This window comes from Pseudorasbora parva, chromosome 10 (assembly GCF_024679245.1).
Source record: "Pseudorasbora parva isolate DD20220531a chromosome 10, ASM2467924v1, whole genome shotgun sequence".
Classification (NCBI taxonomy): Eukaryota; Metazoa; Chordata; class Actinopteri; order Cypriniformes; family Gobionidae; genus Pseudorasbora; species Pseudorasbora parva.
The window spans coordinates 10,973,783-10,993,600 of NC_090181.1; the positions used below are offsets into that span (position 1 = coordinate 10,973,783).

The window sequence follows — 19,818 nt, forward strand, 5'->3', positions numbered from 1 at the left end:
AGAAACCCTGGAGTATATTCAAATAAATGTGCTTTCCCCCCTCATATCCCCCTGAGACAAGAGATTTATGCATTTTATTTCTGGAAAAATTCCTCCTATGATGCAAATTGACAAGATTTCCATCATAGGAGGAATGCTTGCCCAAAGGCTAAAGACTACAGCTAGCAGAGGGAGCCATTTCCTCATGTTTTGAACCCGCGCATGGGGGATGGAGATTACACTCAGAGCTCAGCTTGCAGCTACAGGCAGTCATGTAAACGGAGCTATGGTGAGCAATGTAAGTCTTTTAACTTCTCAAATTAATTTCTATGAAAGATAAGCTTGCAAAGGCATGAACAGAAACACGCCAGACTGAACTCTCGTTGTGAATGTATGCCGCGAGTGTAGTCGTGATTACCTCAGCTCTCATCACGAGAGCTCATCAGCTCATTTATCTGACTCCTGCAGTTAGTGCTCAGTGCTGGGATACTCGCGCGGCGACTCACTCATTATATTTAACAGACACGTTCAGGTTTTAACTGTAGTGTCTTCTCTAACTCAGTCACAGTAATCTAGTTGGTGGCTTTGGGAATGCCCTCACAGGGCAACAAAGCATTCTGTGAATTGTAGTCTTTCATCCCCATGAGACAAAAATACATTTTCTGTCTTTTCTCAGTCTAGAAGGCACCAAATTCAAAAATATTTTTACATTTCTACTACATTGATGACCCAGTTTAAATACAGACTCATCTTCCCAGTGCTGAAGAAGCCCTTTAAGTATTTGTGAAACATATGATTACACTATATATATATATATATATATATATATATATATATATATATATATATATATATATATATATATATATATATATATACATTACAAATTTACTTTTTTTTTTTTTTTTTTTTTTTTTACTAATTTGTAATTAAATAATCAAGTAAATTTGAAAAAATCTAAACTGATGTACTTTCTTAATGCCACATATTAATTAAACACACACATACATATAGCATAATGGTAGAACATTTCTAAACCAAAAATATGGGAAAATCAAGGCTTGAGACAAAATGTGCCTCTACACTGCTGGATGCTGGATTAAAAATGACCCAAGTTGGGTTGAAAATGGTTGTTTTAACCCAGAGGTTGGGTTTAAAGTTTTCCCAACATGCTGGTTTGTTTTTATTTAACCCAACTACTATTTAAATTATGGTTGGCTTAAAATTAACCCCAAAGTTAATAATTTGTAAATTAAAAATTGGACAATTTTATTGTTGATTTGTTTTTCATTAAGCTTATTTTAATTTCTTAAACATATCAATAAATTACATTTAAACAATAGTTCAGGTAAATAAAACTACCCAGCACGATGGGCAAACTTTTAACCCAACCGCTGGGTTAAAAACAACCCATTCACTGGGCTTTTCAGTCTACTTGTTACGTTTGTGTTACCCCAAAAATCGGTTCACAAAATCATTACGTAAGCTTTTGAGGCTTTGACCATCAATCACGGTATGAATGTTGCAGTAGCCCAAACTCAACGTGCTCTACATTGTGTGGATCACGCAGTTACATTTTAGAGGGTGGTCGGGGGTCTTGCTGTGGGGTGGGAGGGGTCGTCATGTGAAGCTCTGCCTTGGGCACATTCTGTGGTATAAACCAAACCACAGTCCCGCGAGCGCAGCTGTCAGGTGTGCGTCACCGTGGACCACTGGTCAGTCTCCGCGCGCTCTGCTTACCGACACCGAGATGTTGCACTGTCCGACCTGACTTTTCACACCCGTTTCTCTGCTTCTGCACGTGAAACAGAGAGCGACTGTTCCGTTGCCTGCAAGCCAAGAGGAGCGAGCGGGTTATCATGAGTTGTCTGGATGTTATGTACCCGGCTTATGGTCATTACGCACCGTACGCGCACAAAGCTTCAGCATTCATCAGCACTTTACAGGTAAGCACGTTTCCGCGCAATGCATAGGCCAATGTTAAATGAATTGCAAATTTACTATTAAATTAATCATTAAGCTGTTTTGTGCACGCCTCACTTTTTATTGTTTAGCCTACATGACCAATGTGTTTGCTGTGTGTGTGATGTCGGCTAGAACGTTTCTCATTATACGCGCAAACCTTCAAATCTCGGCTATTGAAAGCAGTTGAACATTTCCGTTAGTGCATAAAAATACAGCTCAAAAATATGCAGCTCACTGAACACATTGACCTTTTGCTCGGGGCATGTTGTCAATATGATCAATGTTGAAACCATTTATATATCAAAAGTTTGGAACATTACTATTTTCAATGTTGTTGAAAGAAGACTCTTCTGCTCACCAAGCCTGCATTTATTTGATCCAACATACAGCAAAAACAGTCTTATTGTGAAATAATAATAAAAAAAGTAAAAAATAAAAAAAATCAAATAAATTAGCATCATTTCTTCAGTGTCACATGAACCTTCAGAAATTATTTTAATATGCTGATTCGTTGCTCAAGAAAAAAAATCAGGATTATTTAATGAATAAAAAGTTCAAAACAACAGTATTTATCTGAAATATTAAGGTTTTGCAACATTATAAAAGTTTATACTCTCACTTGATCAATTTAATGCACCCTTGCTGAATAAATGCATATATAATTAAATAATTTCAGATAAATACTGTTCATTTGAACTTTCTAGTCATCAAAGAATCCTAAAAAATACACTGATGACTGTAGTGATGCTGAAAATTCATCTTTGCCATCCCAGGAATAAATTACATTTTAAAATATTTTAAACAGAAAACAGTTATTTTACATTTAAATAATATTTCACAATATTACAGCTTTTTTGTACTTTTAATGACATAAATGCATCATTGGTGAGCGAAATAGCTTTTCTCAAACGTATAATATATATATATATATATATATATATATATATATATATATATATATATATATATATATATATATATATATATATATATATATATATATACATACGTTTATATAATTTTTAATTTGGAAGACAGAATTCATAAAAAATTAGAGAAAACAAGCATTGGCATAACTGGATATTTGACATATATTTACTCAGAATAACTTCCTTGTGTGACAACTAGCCCTGGTCCTACCAATATCTTTATGATTGCATATCATATATACACTTACATATTGATAATCACATGGTCACGCACACAAACACTGACACAGTCAGACACACACAACAAAATGTGTCGCAATAGTTCTCAACTCTCAACTTTTTTCACAGGCACCCCTTGGTCTCAGAAGCCCCTCGTCTCGCTGCAGGGATCCGATGGACAGCGTGGGGGTCCCGTGCTGCTCAGAGAGCGTCCTGGTTTCTGCCGGAAGCTCCAGCTCGGGGGGTCCGTCCCCATCATCATACCCTTCGGCCGGACAGGTAGAGGAGGCTACGAAGGACAAAGAGGTCGGGGAGGCAGAATACTTGAGCTCACGATGTATCCTCTTCACCTACTACCAAGGAGACATTAGCAGCGTGGTGGACGAACACTTCTCCAGAGCTCTCAGCACCTACATGGAGGCCGAGGGGAAAAAGAGGCACAGCGATCCCAGCACAGGTGAGAGTGGCAAAAGTGTCCATCGGTTTGATCTGAGATGCAGGCACAAGAAAATGAATGTAAAATCACTGCAATAATTTGTGTGCACAAATGATCTCAGCTCATCTGCATTCCAATGACCTGTGAATCAAATCAAAACAAATCAATTTGAGTTTACCGGAACTGAATAAAGCTGCTTGTTAGAACAAAGTTAGAGAATGATAGATTCTTAAAGGGATAGTTCACCTAATAATGGAAATTCTATCATTACTTACTCATCCCTGTGTCATTCCAAACCTGTGTGATTTTCAATATTTTTTTATTTACATTGATGAGAAACCTTCTTTTTAGTGGAAAAAGGTTACTCAGATTATTAAAATATTCTTCACAAAAAAAAAATGTGCTCTGAAAGAACTGTTCACATGAAGTTCTTTGGGGAACCCAATATTTTTATGTTGCATCACCATTAAAACCCCCTTTTGGAATCCTTATTTTGAAGGAACGCAAAATAAGATATTTTGAAGAATGTTTCAGCTGTTTGTAGCCATAAATCATAAATCCATAAAGGATTCATGAACTGCATTTTTTAAAACTTTTATATATTCTTTCCGGATGTGCACTTATAATGTTATAGTGTAATTTTTACACCAAAAATGGTCATAATTTGGAAATATAAGGCCATTTTAAACCCTGATTTTAGTCTCTGATTTGAAGGCTCTGTTTGAAGGGGTGTGTCTGTTGACTGTGATACTTCAGTTAAATGCCCACTGCTGTGATTGGCTAACATCTTGCACATGAAATAAACATTACATGTAGAATTACTATGTTTTTACTTTTACAGCTGTCAAGATTAACTAATTGTGGAAAGTGTTTACCGTAGCATTATATTTAGATCTACTCCCTTCACATGAAATGTTTCAGCAGTAAGCATTGTAGACAATGGCAGACATGTCTTTTGATTGACAACATTATAAAGGGAGGTTTCTTTGATCGCTTTCTGTATATAATTTAATCACAATTATTTTCACGCTGCTAAGAGAAACAAAGTGAAATTGAATGTGAGCCACTGGCTTGATATACTGACGCATAAACAGCAATAAACGATTTTGAGACAAAGAGGAGTTCTTTGTATAGAAATCACAGATTAGGCATAAGCAGAGGCGGACATTAGTGGAGTATATTTTACTTTCTACTCAAGAACATTTTTCAAGTATATAATTTATCAGTGTTTTTCTTTGGAAAACTTTTACTTCTCTACATTCCAAAGCATTATAATGTCATACTTTTTACTGTACTACATTTCGTAAGTAAAAGTTATTTGTTGTTTTTTTACCTTTAACTCTCCATTACATTAAACAAATAGTACTTTCTTACTTGTACTTAAGTAAAATTGTATACAGCACTAAATGTTTAATGTAAGGAAGTATTAAATGATATTCAATATGAAACGTAGTGCAGTAAAAAGTACAATTTTATGTTTTGGAATGTTGTGAAGTAAAAGTTTTCCAAAGAATAACACTGATGAAGTACATATACTTGAAAAATAATATTACTCGGAAAGTAAAAATACTCCACTACTGTCTGCCTCTGGGGATTAGAAAGAAAGGCTTTTCTGAAATCATGACTTGGGCCCGTTTACACGTAAACATAACACTTTTACCTGTAAAAACATAAAACTGCATGGCCACAGAAAATGTAAACTTTTTGAAAATTATACTGTTTTCGTCTCCGTGTAAACTACAAAAACGCAAATTTGTGAAAACTGTGACATCATGTGCATGCATCACGTGTTCAATCTATAGGCACATAGTTTCTTTACAAAGTGACATCGCCAACTATTGGCCTGGCATGCACAATACAACGTATTTAGTTGTTTTCGTGAATTCCGTGTGAACAGGGATTGTTTTGAAAATGTTGTCGCCTGTATGCGAAAAATGCAACAGAAAAGAGACATAGTTGAAAATAAATAACTACGTTCCTAGCATTAGGTTGAGGTCTTTCTCTGAGTTCACATTTTTGTGACGTGACGCTGCTCTGACCGAGATGAAGTCTGCTTCGAAGCTCACACCAGTGCAGGCTCGGGCAAAAGTGTGCATCTAGGGTGCAAAGGGGGCGCTGGTGAGCACACTTCAAAAACATAAAATGACAAATGGGACTCTTGACGGAAACTTAACGGACACATGCATGCGGCAGCCATTGTAAGTCCACCAGACCAAAAGTGCATATTGAAGTGTGCCATCTCTCATCGCTCCTTCTCATCTCACCAACGCGCCAGTGGGTGGGACCAAATATGTGATGATTTAAAAGCAGGCGTTGATTTGATTGCACTGTGATGCACTTTTGTTGCACTGTGACGTCCTAATTTGACAAAATCCAAAACGAGTCATTTTTGGAGCTTAATCAAGCTACAAACAAAAAAGCTACAAAGTGGGCAGGACGAAAGACAAAAACAGATATGTTCTGCAATCATATGAGCTCACAAGGTCATGAGGGTAAATTTATGATACAATTTTCATTTTGAGTTGTCAGGAGCGAACTGACAATGTTGGACGCAAATGTCTATTGCTTTCTTTTTGTGCCGCTAAGTGAGATGCCTGTTGAATACCAGATCACACAAGTGTCTGCTTTGCAAGGTGGTGATTATTGTGTGTGTGTTTACCTTTAATGAACCTTTGGTAAATCCCCCTCCTTCCTCCCTCTCTCCCTCCCTCCCTGTGACATCTTCATCTAGCCTCTCCGACGCTCCCTGCCTCCCAACAGATACTATGTTTATACGCGGTGGTAAGCGCAGTGGCTCGAGCTCGTATCGCGTTCAAACAGCTCACAATACCAAGCGTCAGATTTATGAGGAGCTCGTCCACCCCTCCTCTGATCACGACTACATCACCGGTGTCTTTTTTCAGAAGAATTCTAAATATAAAAGTAATGGCTAAAAACACACTTCACCCCTCCCTCCACATTCTACGAGGGGTTATGGGGGGCGAGAGGGTTAGTAAAAACAACAGGTGGGGGCACGAACAGAGACAGGGGTCTGCAGGTCTGTGGAGGTGTTGGGGAGCTGTCATAAGAGTAGAAGAAGACCACATGCGGTTCTCAAGGTTTAAACTCCTGCCTTATATAGACCTTTAGGAAAGACAGAGACTGTCCTAAAGGCCATTCACACAGACTGCAGGTCAGTGGAGGCACGTCTTCTTAAAAGTTTGACTTCTTTTAACTTGAGCGCCACGCTTTCAGAACGCCATGTTATGTGAGAAACTCTGCAAAAGATGCGAGACGTGAGCGCGGCAGTCAAACATGTCTGTCTAAAGCATGTTTACATTGAAAAAATACTTCTTAAATCAATCTTTTGCTTTTTTGTTGTTTGTCGATATCTTGATTTCTTCTTTTGTCTATCTTTAATGGGAGTTCTTACTACTCTCTCTCTCTCTCTCTCTCTCTCTCTCTCTCTCTCTCTCTCTCTCTCTCTCTCCCTCTCTCTCTCTCTTTCCGTCTCTCATCTCTCACATGTGGCTGTGTGTATTTCTGTGATGTGTGCTAAGCTCTTTAGAAGCAAATGGAACACCATATGATTCAATCAGAAAGACATCTGAGGGCGTGGGGCTGGAAATCATGTGAAATCATGTGACAAGCCTGACCTGAGAGTCCAAGGTGCAACGGCCATATATGTGGACCAATGAGACACAGAGAAATGTTATCTCAGCCTAACCTATAATAATATGATAACTATCCGACACCAACGTGCAAATTATGGGGGGGTCTGACCCCAATTTTAAAGCTTAAACACTCCAAAGGAAGTTTCAATGGCGTTAAGGCAACATTTCAGTAATCACCAATGTAAGATTACGAGTTAGCCAGAGCACACTGAAGAGATGCTAGGGAACAGAGGGCATATTCGCCTAAATGTCACCATAACCGCAGTAGCAGTGATACAAATGAACTTTTCAACTTTTTTATACAGTTTTCCAAGGGCATTATTGCACATTTATAAGAACAAAATTTGCTCTTACCTTATTAAATGTATGTAATATAAATAGCAATAGGACGGCATAAATTGGTAAAAAAAAAAAACAGAACATTATCTAAAAATGCATTCAGATACATCCGTTCAACTTTCACTTTGGAACTATTTTTCAACAATGACGGGACATGTCAGAGGGACGACTTTTCAACAGTCATTAAACATCCAAATGTTTGCTGGGAAATTACCCTCATATCCAATCACAATTCTTTATCGATTAACTTTCAGTAGTGATATTACAGAGTGCGGAGGAGATCAAGTCAGACTTGAAGATGTCAAAGAACATTTAAATGTGTGTACATTTAAAGAAGTTCCTCAAAAAGAGTTTATCAAGTTATTATGCATGGTAAGTTGTGAAAAAAGAACTCAATGTGGTATCGTGCTGGATGACGCGCTCGCTCAGACAGCACCCGTCCCGTATTCCACCATGAGAATTCTGGTCACCCTAGGAATAAATGATATAATGTCGTGTCTGCCTGTCAACATATGTATTTCCATACCTTCATGCTCCCTGCTTGTGTAACAGATCTTTCAGGTATGTCTTCATTTAGTTTGTCTTTAATCGACTTGTTCAGTTAATTTGCCCTCATTGTGTCTCTTGATCGGTTACCCATTTGTACCTGTTTCTGTTCTCCCTCATTAGTTCCCTTATAAAGTCTCCCTGTTCTGTTCAGTGTGCTGTCGGTAATTGTATGTGTGTTACCCAGTGTGTGTGTGTGTGTGTGTGTGTGTGTGTGCGCATATGTGTGCACGTGTGTCTTCCTGAATTAAATATATCTTGTTTGAATTTCCTTCGTCTTCCTGCATCTATACCGTGCTGGCTTTAAGAAGTAAAGATTGTTGGCGTTTTTTTTCCTGCTTTTTGTTTCGTTTTGTTTCTCAGTTTTCCATTATGGATATCCCCGCTGTCCTCCTTCTGTGTTAGCAGGGGCAACTAACCTTAGAGGTCCACACTTCTATCCACACTTTCTACCATGTGAGCTTGAACACACAGAGCGCAGTTGTCCGGAGAAGGTCCTGGGGCAATTTTGCATTTGTGGAGTGGGTGCTAGCGAGCTGTAACTCGCCATTCACCGTCTGCTTTCGCTAGCCCCACTCTGGACCCAGAGCCTGGCCAACAACCATCCCTGCACGGAATGCTTGCATGATCCCGCCACGATTGACGAGCCATCGCCAAGAGGAGCAACAGAGCTGAGGATCACCACGGAGCCAGAACTTCTTCATACGTCTGACCAGGTGCGAGAGCCGGCTACAGCAGTCTATAGGGGCTTTACAGTGGAGAGCGAGGGCATGGAGGAAAGCCTTGCCCACTGTACCACTGAGGGGGAGCAGAGTCTGTGTTCAGAGGAAATGGACTTAATCGTTTTCTATACTGAGATAACCTGTCTTCCTCTAAAATATAAACCATCTGCTTGCACGGAACAGTCTGTCTGTCCTGTCACGGCCACAGAGTTTGTTCACCTGTCCGTGGCACTCCCGGGGCTGGGAGTTGCTATATTGTGTGTGTGGGCAGCAAAAACGGCCCCTGAACTCCCAGCCAGTCCCAAACTCCAACTCAGCCTCCTTCTCCTCTACTCCCATTATCATCCATTCCTCGTCTCTCCTTCTGCTGCTTCCTGTCAGCCCATCAGCTCGACCTCAGCCCACCATCGGTACTGTGGGCTCGCTGTGGGTCTGCCAGTCTCCAGTTCCATCATGGTCAGTGGATCCCTTGTCTCCCCTTTCAGCCTCCGCAACCAGGACTCCACCTCAGTCCACCTGGCCATTAGCTCCACCTTGGCTCCTCCCTCCCTCATCTCCACTGTGGCCCATCAGTCCACCAGCTCTGCTGGGCTCCCTCGTCTCTCCGCCATTCACCTTGGTCGTTTGTCGGCCTGCCCTCACCTTGGGACTGCACTCCTCTGGCTTATCCCCGTCCCTTTGTCCATCTGGCTTTCTTGTGCTCCTCACTCCCTCCAGCTCCACATTGGTCCTCTGTTGCCTTCTGATCCCCACCTGCGGTATCACCATGTCCCTCCGGATCGTCAGAATCGCCTCGGCTCTTCGGCTCTATGGCTACATCCTGTTCTCCTCTCTCCATCGGCTCCACCATGGGCCACCTGCCTATCTGCAGTCTGGGTCCCTCCTGTCTCCTTCCTGGTCATCGGCATGACCTTCTGCCTATCCCTCATCCTCCTAAACCCCCTCCCCTCCCTCTCCACCTCCGCGTTTGGCCCATCTACAGCATGAGGTGGGAAGTACCGTACCAGTTATGAACTTTTGGTTATGTCGTTATTTAGTTTCGTCTTGTTCAGTTAATTTCAGCCCGGTCCTGCAGATTTGCTTTATACAACATTAGAAAGATTAGACCCTTCCTATCAGAACAGGCTATACAACTCCTGGTTCAAGCTCTTGTTCTCTCCAGACTTGACTATTGTAATGCTCTTCTGGCTGGGCTTCCAGCATGCACTATCAAACCCTTGCAGCTGATCCAGAATGCAGCGGCGAGAGTGGTCATTAATGAGCCGAAGAGAGCGCATGTTACGCCTCTCTTCATCAAACTGCACTGGTTGCCAATGACTGCTCGCATCAAATTCAAGGCACTAGTTCTCGCCTACAAAAAAAACACTGGCTCTGCACCAATATACCTTAACTCACTTGTTCAGACTTACACACCCTCCAGAAGCTTGCGTTCTGCGAGTGAGCTACGCCTCGTGGTTCCATCCCAAAGAGGCATGAAATTGCTCTCACGGACATTTTCCTGGACCTTTCCCACCTGGTGGAATGACCTGCCGATCTCAATTTGTGCTGCCGAGTCTGTAGCCATTTTTAAAAAACATCTTAAGACACACCTCTTCCAATTGCACCTGACCAATAAAGAATAGCACTTAACTATCCATTAATTTTAGTTTGTTTGTCCAAAAAAAAAAAAAAAAAAAAAATTGTGTACTGTGCTAATTAATTGAGACTTCTTACAGCTCTTACAGGTTGTTGGCCTTGTTTGTTTCGATGCTTCTACTGCTCTCCCCTTTTTTGTAAGTCGCTTTGGATAAAAGCGTCTGCTAAATGTTTAAATGTAAATGTAAAATTTGCCCTCTATGTGTCTCTTGATCAGTTAACCATTTGAACCTATATCTGTTCTGTTCAGTGGACTGTCTGTGATTGCGTGTGTATACTTTGTTTTCCTGAATTAAATATTATATCTTGTTTGGATTTTCTTCGTCTTTCTTCAATAGTATTTTTAACAAAATACAGCAAAACTATTGAGCCTAAAATGTAAGTCGCTTAAAGGAATAGTTCACCCAAAAATCAAGCGCATAGAGTCAGTTCTAGCAGGTCACGCTGTTCGCATCAGTTGACTGTCAGCTGATCACATCTACCTATAGGAATACGATGCATATCACAGCATGCATAAGCTCCTTCATTATTATCAGCTGCTATCATGTTTCTCCGGAGCAAATTACCCTTCTACATCCCTAGCTCCTCCTCTCGTCAGTCAGGATTTGGCATTCTGATTCCCCCTGAATCTGACTAAATTCTTGAATTAATATGTACATTTTAATATTTACACTAATGCTATCTGCAATACATCATTGCTTATTGTAACGAGGTTCGTAGATGGGAAGGAAGGAGGCGGGAACCGGCGAACGTTTCAAACATTTATTCAAAAGAAATAAACAAAATGAAAGTAAAACCGCGGGCAGCGCCTCACGGACGACTGCCCGCAAACACACAAAATAAAACGTGGGCAGCCCCCCACGGACGACTGCCCACAAACACATAATAACACATAAACATAACATAAAATTCCAGGCCTGGTCCTCTCTCCTCTTCCGCTTCCATGTTCCTCCTTTTATGCTCCCGTCACATGGCCGCGAGACGAGACCGGTGTGCCACGCAGCTGGCACTCGTTGACATTAATCACCGGCCCGCTCTCGCGGTCCCTCGCCCCGCTGCTTGCCACACCACATACCCCCATCGCCCCTCGCAGGCCGGGGGGCACTCCCGAGACTGCGCTCTACTCCCCCCCCTCTCCCGGGGGGGGGGGGGGGGGCGATCACGGCGGCCGCGGCACCTGGGGGTAAGGACAGAGAGGCGAGAGAAATGTAGACAGGAGCACGAGGAGCCCGCGGACGAGAGAGGGGAGAGAGGGAAAAGAAAAAAAAGAAAGAGAGAAAAAAAAATTCTGGTCCGGTTCCCAGACACACTGGCGTTCGGCCCTCCGCCCGCCGAGAGGCTCTTCCTCGCGGTGCTGTGCGATGGCACTGGACGCCTGGTGGGCAACTCGATCCTCCTCCGCCCCCTGGCGGCCGGCGGTGACTCCTCCTTCCGAGGGACCCGGCAGCGAGCCCCGCGCTTCCTGCTCCTCCCCTCTCAGGCGGATGGCAGCAGGCTCCGGCCCACGGCAAGCGCGGCGACTCCTCCGCTCCCTCTCGGACGGCAGCCACCCCACCTCGACCCAGGGGCACGGCAGCGAGGTCTCTGTCCCACCTTTCTCGCTCCAGCACCATCGCCTCGGGCAGCCCTCGCGGTCTTTCATCATCCGCGCTGCCCGAACTCCTCAGCACCGCGATCCCCCTCAGCAGCGAGGGCTCTCCGACAGCGCGTCCCTCCTTCCTCCCGGGTTTCGGCACCAGTGTAGTAAGTTTGATATAGTAAGGAAGGAAGAGGACACAGGGGTCGGCTGAACTGTTGATGCTTCTCTTTTATTATAGTATAGCAAAGTCAATAACACACTCAACGTGTGCCTTCAGTCAAACTCAATAATCACTTCCGGTTCACAGCACTTCCGGCTTCTGGGGTAAACTCAGTCTCTTGTGTGTGTCGCACCAACAGTCCGACTCTCTCTCTCCCGGTGTGAATTTGCGTAGTTTTGTACCCCTGTTATATGACCGGCTCTGGCGGTCCTGGGCTTGCAACAAATTCTCCCTCGATAGCCGCCCCAAAGTGTGGAGTTTTGTTCACAAGTCCAGCACAAACTGAATTTCGTTCTTGGCCAAAGAAGGCCCCTCCTCCCAAGTTTCTCGTAGGACGTCCAGCACCCCCCGGGGCTGCCGTCCGTAGAGAAGCTCGAAGGGGGAAAACCCCGTGGAGGCTTGCGGGACCTCCCGCACAGCAAATAAGAGGGGTTCTAACCACCGATCCCAATTTTTGGCGTCTTCCTGTACGAATTTACGGATCATGGATTTAAGAGTGCGATTAAATCGTTCGACCAAGCCGTCTGTTTGTGGGTGATAGACGCTTGTTCGAATGGATTTAATGCCCAATAATCCGTACAATTCGCTTAACGTGCGTGACATAAACGCCGTGCCTTGATCAGTGAGGATTTCCTTCGGAATCCCCACTCGGGAGATTAAACGAAACAGTGCGTCCGCAACACTCTTCGCAGAGATGTTGTGGAGAGCCACTGCTTCCGGATATCGTGTTGCGTAGTCCACGATAACTAGCGCAAAACGATGTCCGCGTGCGGATCGCTCTAATGGCCCGATGAGGTCCATCGCAATTCTCTCGAAGGGGACCTGCATTAATGGAAGGGGGCGCAATGGCGCTTTTGGGGCGGCCAGTGGGTTCACCAACTGACATTCAGGACAAGACGCGCACCACCTGCGCACGTTGTCATGAATGCCTGGCCAAAAAAATCGGGTCATTAAACGATTCAGCGTGGCCGCCTGTCCCAGGTGGCCCGCCATCGGATTAGAGTGAGCCGCCTGGAAAAGCATTTCCCGGCGGCTCTTTGGCACTAACAACTGGGTTGTATCTACCTTTGTCTGAGTGTCTTGGGTCACTCGATACAACCGATCCTTTATTATGGCAAAATAAGGATAGGAGACCGGCAAGGCAGGTTGGAGAGACTGTCCGTCGATCGATCGGACCTGCTGAAAAGCGTTCTTAAGGGTTTCATCCTGGGACTGCTCCAGAGGAAAGTCATCGCGGTCCGAGAGAATTAGTCTCTCAATCCCGCTCGGTTCCTCTGGAGTTGTCTCCGAGGGTCCCGGTTCAGTCTCCCCAAGCTGTACTCGCACCGCCCCCTTCCTTGCCTTTTTCTCCCAAGCGGCATCCGCACACAACGATCCCAATAAAGCCGTAAAGGCGGGCCAATTCGTCCCCAGAATTAGCGGATGCCGGAGGTGTGGACTAACCGCCACCTCTATACTATGCTTTTGACCCCGAAACTGTATCGTGACTGGGACAACCGGATATTCCACCACATCCCCGTGCACACACCGCACCTTAACCATGCGGCTTGTATCCAATGCCCCAGGCTGCATCAGGCTTTGATGGATCGAGGTTTGGTTGCATCCTGAATCCACCAAGGCCTGATATGTACCCCCCTTGATACTTACAGGAATTTGGTACTCTCCTGCTTGATCGGGGGTGGTCCGCTGGACGTCCGGGATCCGGATCATTGTCCCGACGTCCATCCTCGGACATCGGTCCACAAAATGATCCGGATCACTGCACCTCCAGCAGGCCAGCCCAGGCCTACCCGCCGCCCCTGCGGCGGGGAGTGGGTTGGAGAATGAGCGCGGGGAGGGCGTGGAACCAGAGCCATTGTCACCCCCCACCCCCAGCAGCCCCGCCCCCCTGGGCGGAGCCCGCGAATTCCCGAACGGTCCAGGGCCCATCCCACCCCGGCCTCTGGGGGGAACCCGAGGAGGGCCCGGAGGGCGGGACCTAGGGAGAGGGATAGGAAGAGAGAGAGATACAGAGGTGGGAGAGAGAGAGCGAGAGGTTAGAAGGGGTTCGCCGACCCCCGGGCACGCCACCAGGTGGTCCTCCGCCAGGTTGATGGCCGTCGTCAGCGACGTGGGCCGGTGGCACTGGACCCACTCGGCGGTCTTCTTGGGTAGCCGAGCGATAAACTGCTCGAGTACCACCAGATCGACGATGTGGTCCACGTCGCTTCCACCGGCCAATAGCCATTTGCGGCACGCGTCCCGGAGCTGTTGGGCCATCGCGAAGGGCCGACCGGCCTCACCCCACTCCAGCGAGCGGAACCGCTGACGATGCTGCTCGGGGGTCCGGCCGACCCGCTGGATGATGGCCCTCTTCAGGTCTTCATAATCCAGGAGGTTCGCCACCGGCAGTTGTTGGGCGGCCGCCTGGGCTTCTCCCGTGAGCAGTGGTATGAGGCGCACCGGCCACTGTGCCCGGGGCCACCCGCAGGCCTCCGCTGCCTTCTGAAAGAGGTCGATGAAGGCCTCGGGATCGTCCTGTGGCCCCATCTTGTGTAGGGGCACGTGGACCGGTGCGCTGGCGAGCCCGGCGGCTTCGGTGCGAACCTCCCGGTCTATCCAGCTCCGGAACCTCTCGCGGTCCTCTTGCTGGCCGCGGACAATGGCCTCGAAGCGGCGCTCCTGGTCTGCCCGCAGGTCCAGCATGGATTGGTGTTGCTCCTGATGGAGGGCCGCGAGAGAGGTGATGATGTCCGCAAACGGCGTGGCGGAGGGCGTTGGCGTTGTCATGGCGGCGGCGCTGTCCTGCTTCCTTCCCGGGTTTCGGCACCAGTGTAACGAGGTTCGTAGATGGGAAGGAAGGAGGCGGGAACCGGCGAACGTTTCAAACATTTATTCAAAAGAAATAAACAAAATGAAAGTCAAACCGCGGGCAGCCCCTCACGGACGACTGCCCGCAAACACACAAAATAAAACGTGGGCAGCCCCCCACGGACGACTGCCCACAAACACATAATAACACATAAACATAACATAAAATTCCAGGCCTGGTCCTCTCTCCTCTTCCGCTTCCATGTTCCTCCTTTTATGCTCCCGTCACATGGCCGCGAGACGAGACCGGTGTGCCACGCAGCTGGCACTCGTTGACATTAATCACCGGCCCACTCTCGCGGTCCCTCGCCCCGCTGCTTGCCACACCACACTTATGTTCTGTTTAGGGGGTTTATCACTGCTCTCCCTGCTCTTATCCATGCTAGGCCATGTATGGTCATTTTGGTCATGTATGGAAAATTTGAAAAAATAAATGTATAGCGTTTTGTCCCCAAATCCCCTTTAGTTTCTGACTCTGAACAGTAGTAGTACTGCATTTACATATCAGTTTTGTTTAGTTGACTGTTCTCTAAAACATTTTGTTGTCTTTAAAGTTGATACTCCCCCAAAATCCTAAAATAATTAGCAAAAATGTGTTTTCTTTTCATACATAATATTATGCCATTTGCTCTCTGTTTCTCTTTGTCATTCTTTCTTTCTTTTCTCTCCCCATCAGAAGCTTCATCCTCAAGCAGTCGGCGCAGTTTCCCTCCATCTTTCTGGGACAGTAACTACCCATCTCCGCCCAGCCGACCCCACTGCGATCCCGCAGGTGCTCCCACCTACGCTATGGACCCGTACGCCCAGGCTTTGCACCCCGGTCTGCCTCACTCACACGCTCACCCACACCCATCAGACTCCTGGAGCTACTCTCAAAGCCAGCCCTATCCCGCCCCACGGCCTCTACACGAACTGTACTCCCCTCCTGGGCTGGATGCCCACTATGGACCTCTGCTGATGCCTGCCGTCCGGCCGCCTCATCTCCCGACGCTGCCTGGGCATTATGAAGTGGGAAAGCTGGAACCCACTGCAACGTGGCCAGGGCTGCTTCCGCCTGGAGAAGTGGCACAGAGTCTGGCTCTCAACATGGAATCAGGTAAGGCCATCCAATGTAGGCAAATAAAATGCAAATGCATGAGGTTATCGTAATAACATTGAAGGTGATATTTAAAATAAATTGAAACATTTGAAGCATTCTATCAGATGAATAATGTCTTGTTTAAAGTGTTAAATAAATTAAATGATATTTCTACAAATATCCAATGAATATTATCAAATGTATTAAAAAATATCATGCGGCAACAGGGTTGACATCTTAAGATCATCCCCTAATAAAAACAGTAACAAAATATAAGACGATGTGATAAAAAGAGGATAATTGAATGGGTTTCTGAAGAGTGCACTTCTTGAAATTATGTTTATGTGATTTATGTTGATTTATAAAATAGGTAATCCCTTTAAAAAGGGGGAAATATGGTAACAAGGTTGATGCCAATGGGGACACAAAGTCAAAAATGTCAGCATCAGCTATTCAATATCAAATTTATTTCTTACACGTGTAAAAGGGAGACAAAGATCCCGAATTTGATAATTTGCTAGTAAACTTCCCGTTTGGAAAATTATGCTTTCAAACTAACTGAGAGTTTATAAGCAATTACCGATCAAGTTTCCAGAATGTTCCGTTTATAAAGGTGCATGAATTATGTTAAAAGCAAACAAGCCACATGCCCTACAGGTTAATGGCAGGAAATGGATTGTTTGGCCTCAGTTGTTGGTGCTTATTATATAAAGAGTTTGCAGCCACCATGGAGATTGTGTGTGTGTATGGGTCCTCCTTGTTTTCAGCCATTGTGTTCATGTCTGCTTTGCACAGCAGGTCTCCAGCACCACAAGAAAGGGAAGGAGCTCTACTGGTTTTAATGAGAAGCCCTTCATCGACCATCCAATTAAAGCCTGCAGTTTGGCCCATTGTAGCCGAACTGTTGTTTCTTTAGCCCCCGCTCACACTGGCTCTCCACCAGCTTTGCACACGCTCTGAACACGCTCCAGGACTATTTGTGTGCACCATGGAGATATGAACATAGGGTGATGAGAGAATGCCTGGGGGAGGCAGGCGCACTAGAGGACATGGTCTTTCTGTTTTTGATCCGTTTTTTTCTTTTTGATCGTTTTCAAATTAATTTATTGTGGTGTAAAAATCCAGCTTGCCCTCTACGGTTCGTTTTGGACTTTGAGACGTAAGAAACATCGCATGGTGCAGTATATATAGAATGATACATTTCCTAAAAATCTGGCTGTTTATATTGATTAAAAAAGGATATTTGTATTGTTTCTTTGCATATTTTTTTTCTTCTCATGTACAGTATTTTTATTTATACATAAAATAGTACAGTATTTATGTGTTTCAATTAAAATACACTCACGGCCAGTGCTGTTAATTTTTTTTTCTTCTTTTTATTAGGAAACATAACATGGTGTGGAACAGTTAAATTAAAAAAATCTATTTGAGTGATCTCAAAGAATTAATAAACCATACCAAAAGAGTGAAATAAAATGATTCCCCAGGTTAATGAACCACTGTATAGAACTGAAAGGTTCCATTGATGTTGTTAAAAGGGGAAAGTCGTTTATTGTGAATTTTTTATGTCTACTTTACTGAATTTAAAATGAATGGACTTGCTTGTTAAATGCAAGAAGGTGTTTATTGTTGTTAAACATGCATTTAAAATATGTTTTAAAATATGTCCTCCAAATATGTCATTGGCCTACTCATTTCAAAAAGACTTCTATGGTTATGACATATTAAAATTGTTTATATATAATATTTCAGATTTGAGTTTGACTTTTAAAATCTGATTTTTCTTCATGGCATCCAATTTTTTTTACGTTTTTTAAGTTACTTAAGAACAATTGTTCTTATTTTCAATAACAGCCCGGCAAATTGTGACCCAAAGAAATCTTTCCAGCTAAGATGTGTCATAGAAACGGAAAGCATTCATTTGTATGTCAGGTAACGAGGGGCTCCTGCAGCCAATGATTTGATACGGTTCCGAATGTGTTTGTTTCCCTGGAAGAAAAATGTCCCAAGCTTATAACTGAGGTTGTTGGGCACAAACTCACACTGATCATGAAATTATAACCAGGTGCAAAACTATAAAATATGACAGCCAGCTGGTACAAAATCTCTGTCTCCAAGGGACTATTTATATTCATGTTATAAGCTAAAACACACTCTCAGAAAAAAAGGTACATTGCTGTCACTGGGGCGGTACCCTAAGGTACAAAAGTGAAAAGGTACATCTTTGTACATGTTCTCGGTTTTGTACCTTAAGGTACCGCCCCAGTGACAGCACTGTACCTTTTTTCTGACAGTGCAGAAGCTAAAACATGTTTCCATCTTTTATTGGGTGATTTTTCATAGACATAATGATTATAATAATGCACAAACTGTATATTCTATCCCTCTAACCATACCCCTAAACCTACACATCACAGAAAACTTTCTGCATTTTTACATTTAAAAACATAATTTAGTTTTTAAAAGCTGATTTATAAGCTGTTTTCTTCATAGGGAGCAAAACACAAGGGCAATACCTGGAAAAACACACACACACACACACACACACACACACACACACACACACACACACACACACACACACACACACACACACACACACACACACACACACACACACACACACACACACACACACACTAACCCTAACCCATAGGTGTAATGGTTTTTATACTGTACAAACCGTATTTTCTATCCCCTTACACTGCCCCTGCCCCTAAACCTACCCATCACAGGAAACATTCTGCATTTTTACATTCTCAAAAAAAACAAAAAAAAACAAAAAAAAACATAATTTTGTATGTTTTTAAAGCTATTTGAAATACGAGGACATTTGGAATGTCCTCATAAACCACATTTATAGTGTAATACCGTAATACCCATGTAGTTATACAAATTTGTGTCCTCATAAACCAAATAAACAGGCTCTCTCTCTCACACACACACAGACACACACACACACACACACACACGCACACACACACACACACACACACACACACACACACACACACACACACACACACACACACACACACACACACACACACACACACACACACACACATTCGCGCACACACGCACACATAAAACATCGCTTAGTGCGCTTTATAAGCTGTTTTCCTCATTGGGACCAAAAATGTCACCCCAATAGGGTTTAGGACACACAGTACAGAGATAAAAACGACCTCTGCTGGTCATGTATTGTAATCGTATTTTAAAAAAATAATGAAACTAATAACAAAGTTGTTCTAATGGTCAAGTTAACAAACACATTTCTTGATTTGCAGGTCAGCTGCAAAGAATTGGCCGAGACTGAAGTGTGTCGCTGTTAAAAGAAAGTTATATTGAAGTTATATTATTGTTATATGACAATCATGTGTTAGATGATAAAATGATTTTTTTTCGTCGGCAAATAATAGTCACCTCTCTGTCCAGGTTTTTAGAACGCAGATACAGTCAGTCACTTGACAGAAGTCGTAAAGACTGTATGATTCCAACATGTGATCAGAAATAATGCAAGCAAGTGGTTTTGTGTCTTCTGGTGGCTTCTCTCATGACTTCTAATGTATTTTAGCTCAGTCATTTTCAGCTGGATTTTTTGCCCAGAACCCAATTTTTATGTTGTAGATCAAGTGAATATCAAGTCTTTAAAATTAAGCAAATGT

At 43.9% G+C, this 19,818-nt stretch overlaps 1 protein-coding gene across 2 annotated transcripts; it reads left to right on the plus strand.

Moving 5' to 3' along the window:
* The first annotated feature begins 1,630 nt into the window (after positions 1-1,630).
* On the plus strand, positions 1,631-17,918 carry vgll2b (vestigial-like family member 2b). 2 transcript variants are annotated; one of them, XM_067454530.1, is made up of 4 exons: positions 1,631-1,925; positions 3,222-3,549; positions 15,749-16,168; positions 16,946-17,918. In XM_067454530.1, the coding sequence occupies exons 1-4, from the start codon at positions 1,839-1,841 to the stop codon at positions 16,990-16,992; spliced, it is 882 nt and encodes a 293-aa protein (XP_067310631.1). In that variant the 5' UTR covers positions 1,631-1,838; the 3' UTR covers positions 16,993-17,918. The 2 variants fall into 2 exon arrangements, with proteins under 2 accessions (XP_067310631.1, XP_067310632.1); XM_067454531.1 differs by having other exon boundaries at positions 16,949-17,918.
* The last annotated feature ends 1,900 nt before the right edge of the window (positions 17,919-19,818 follow it).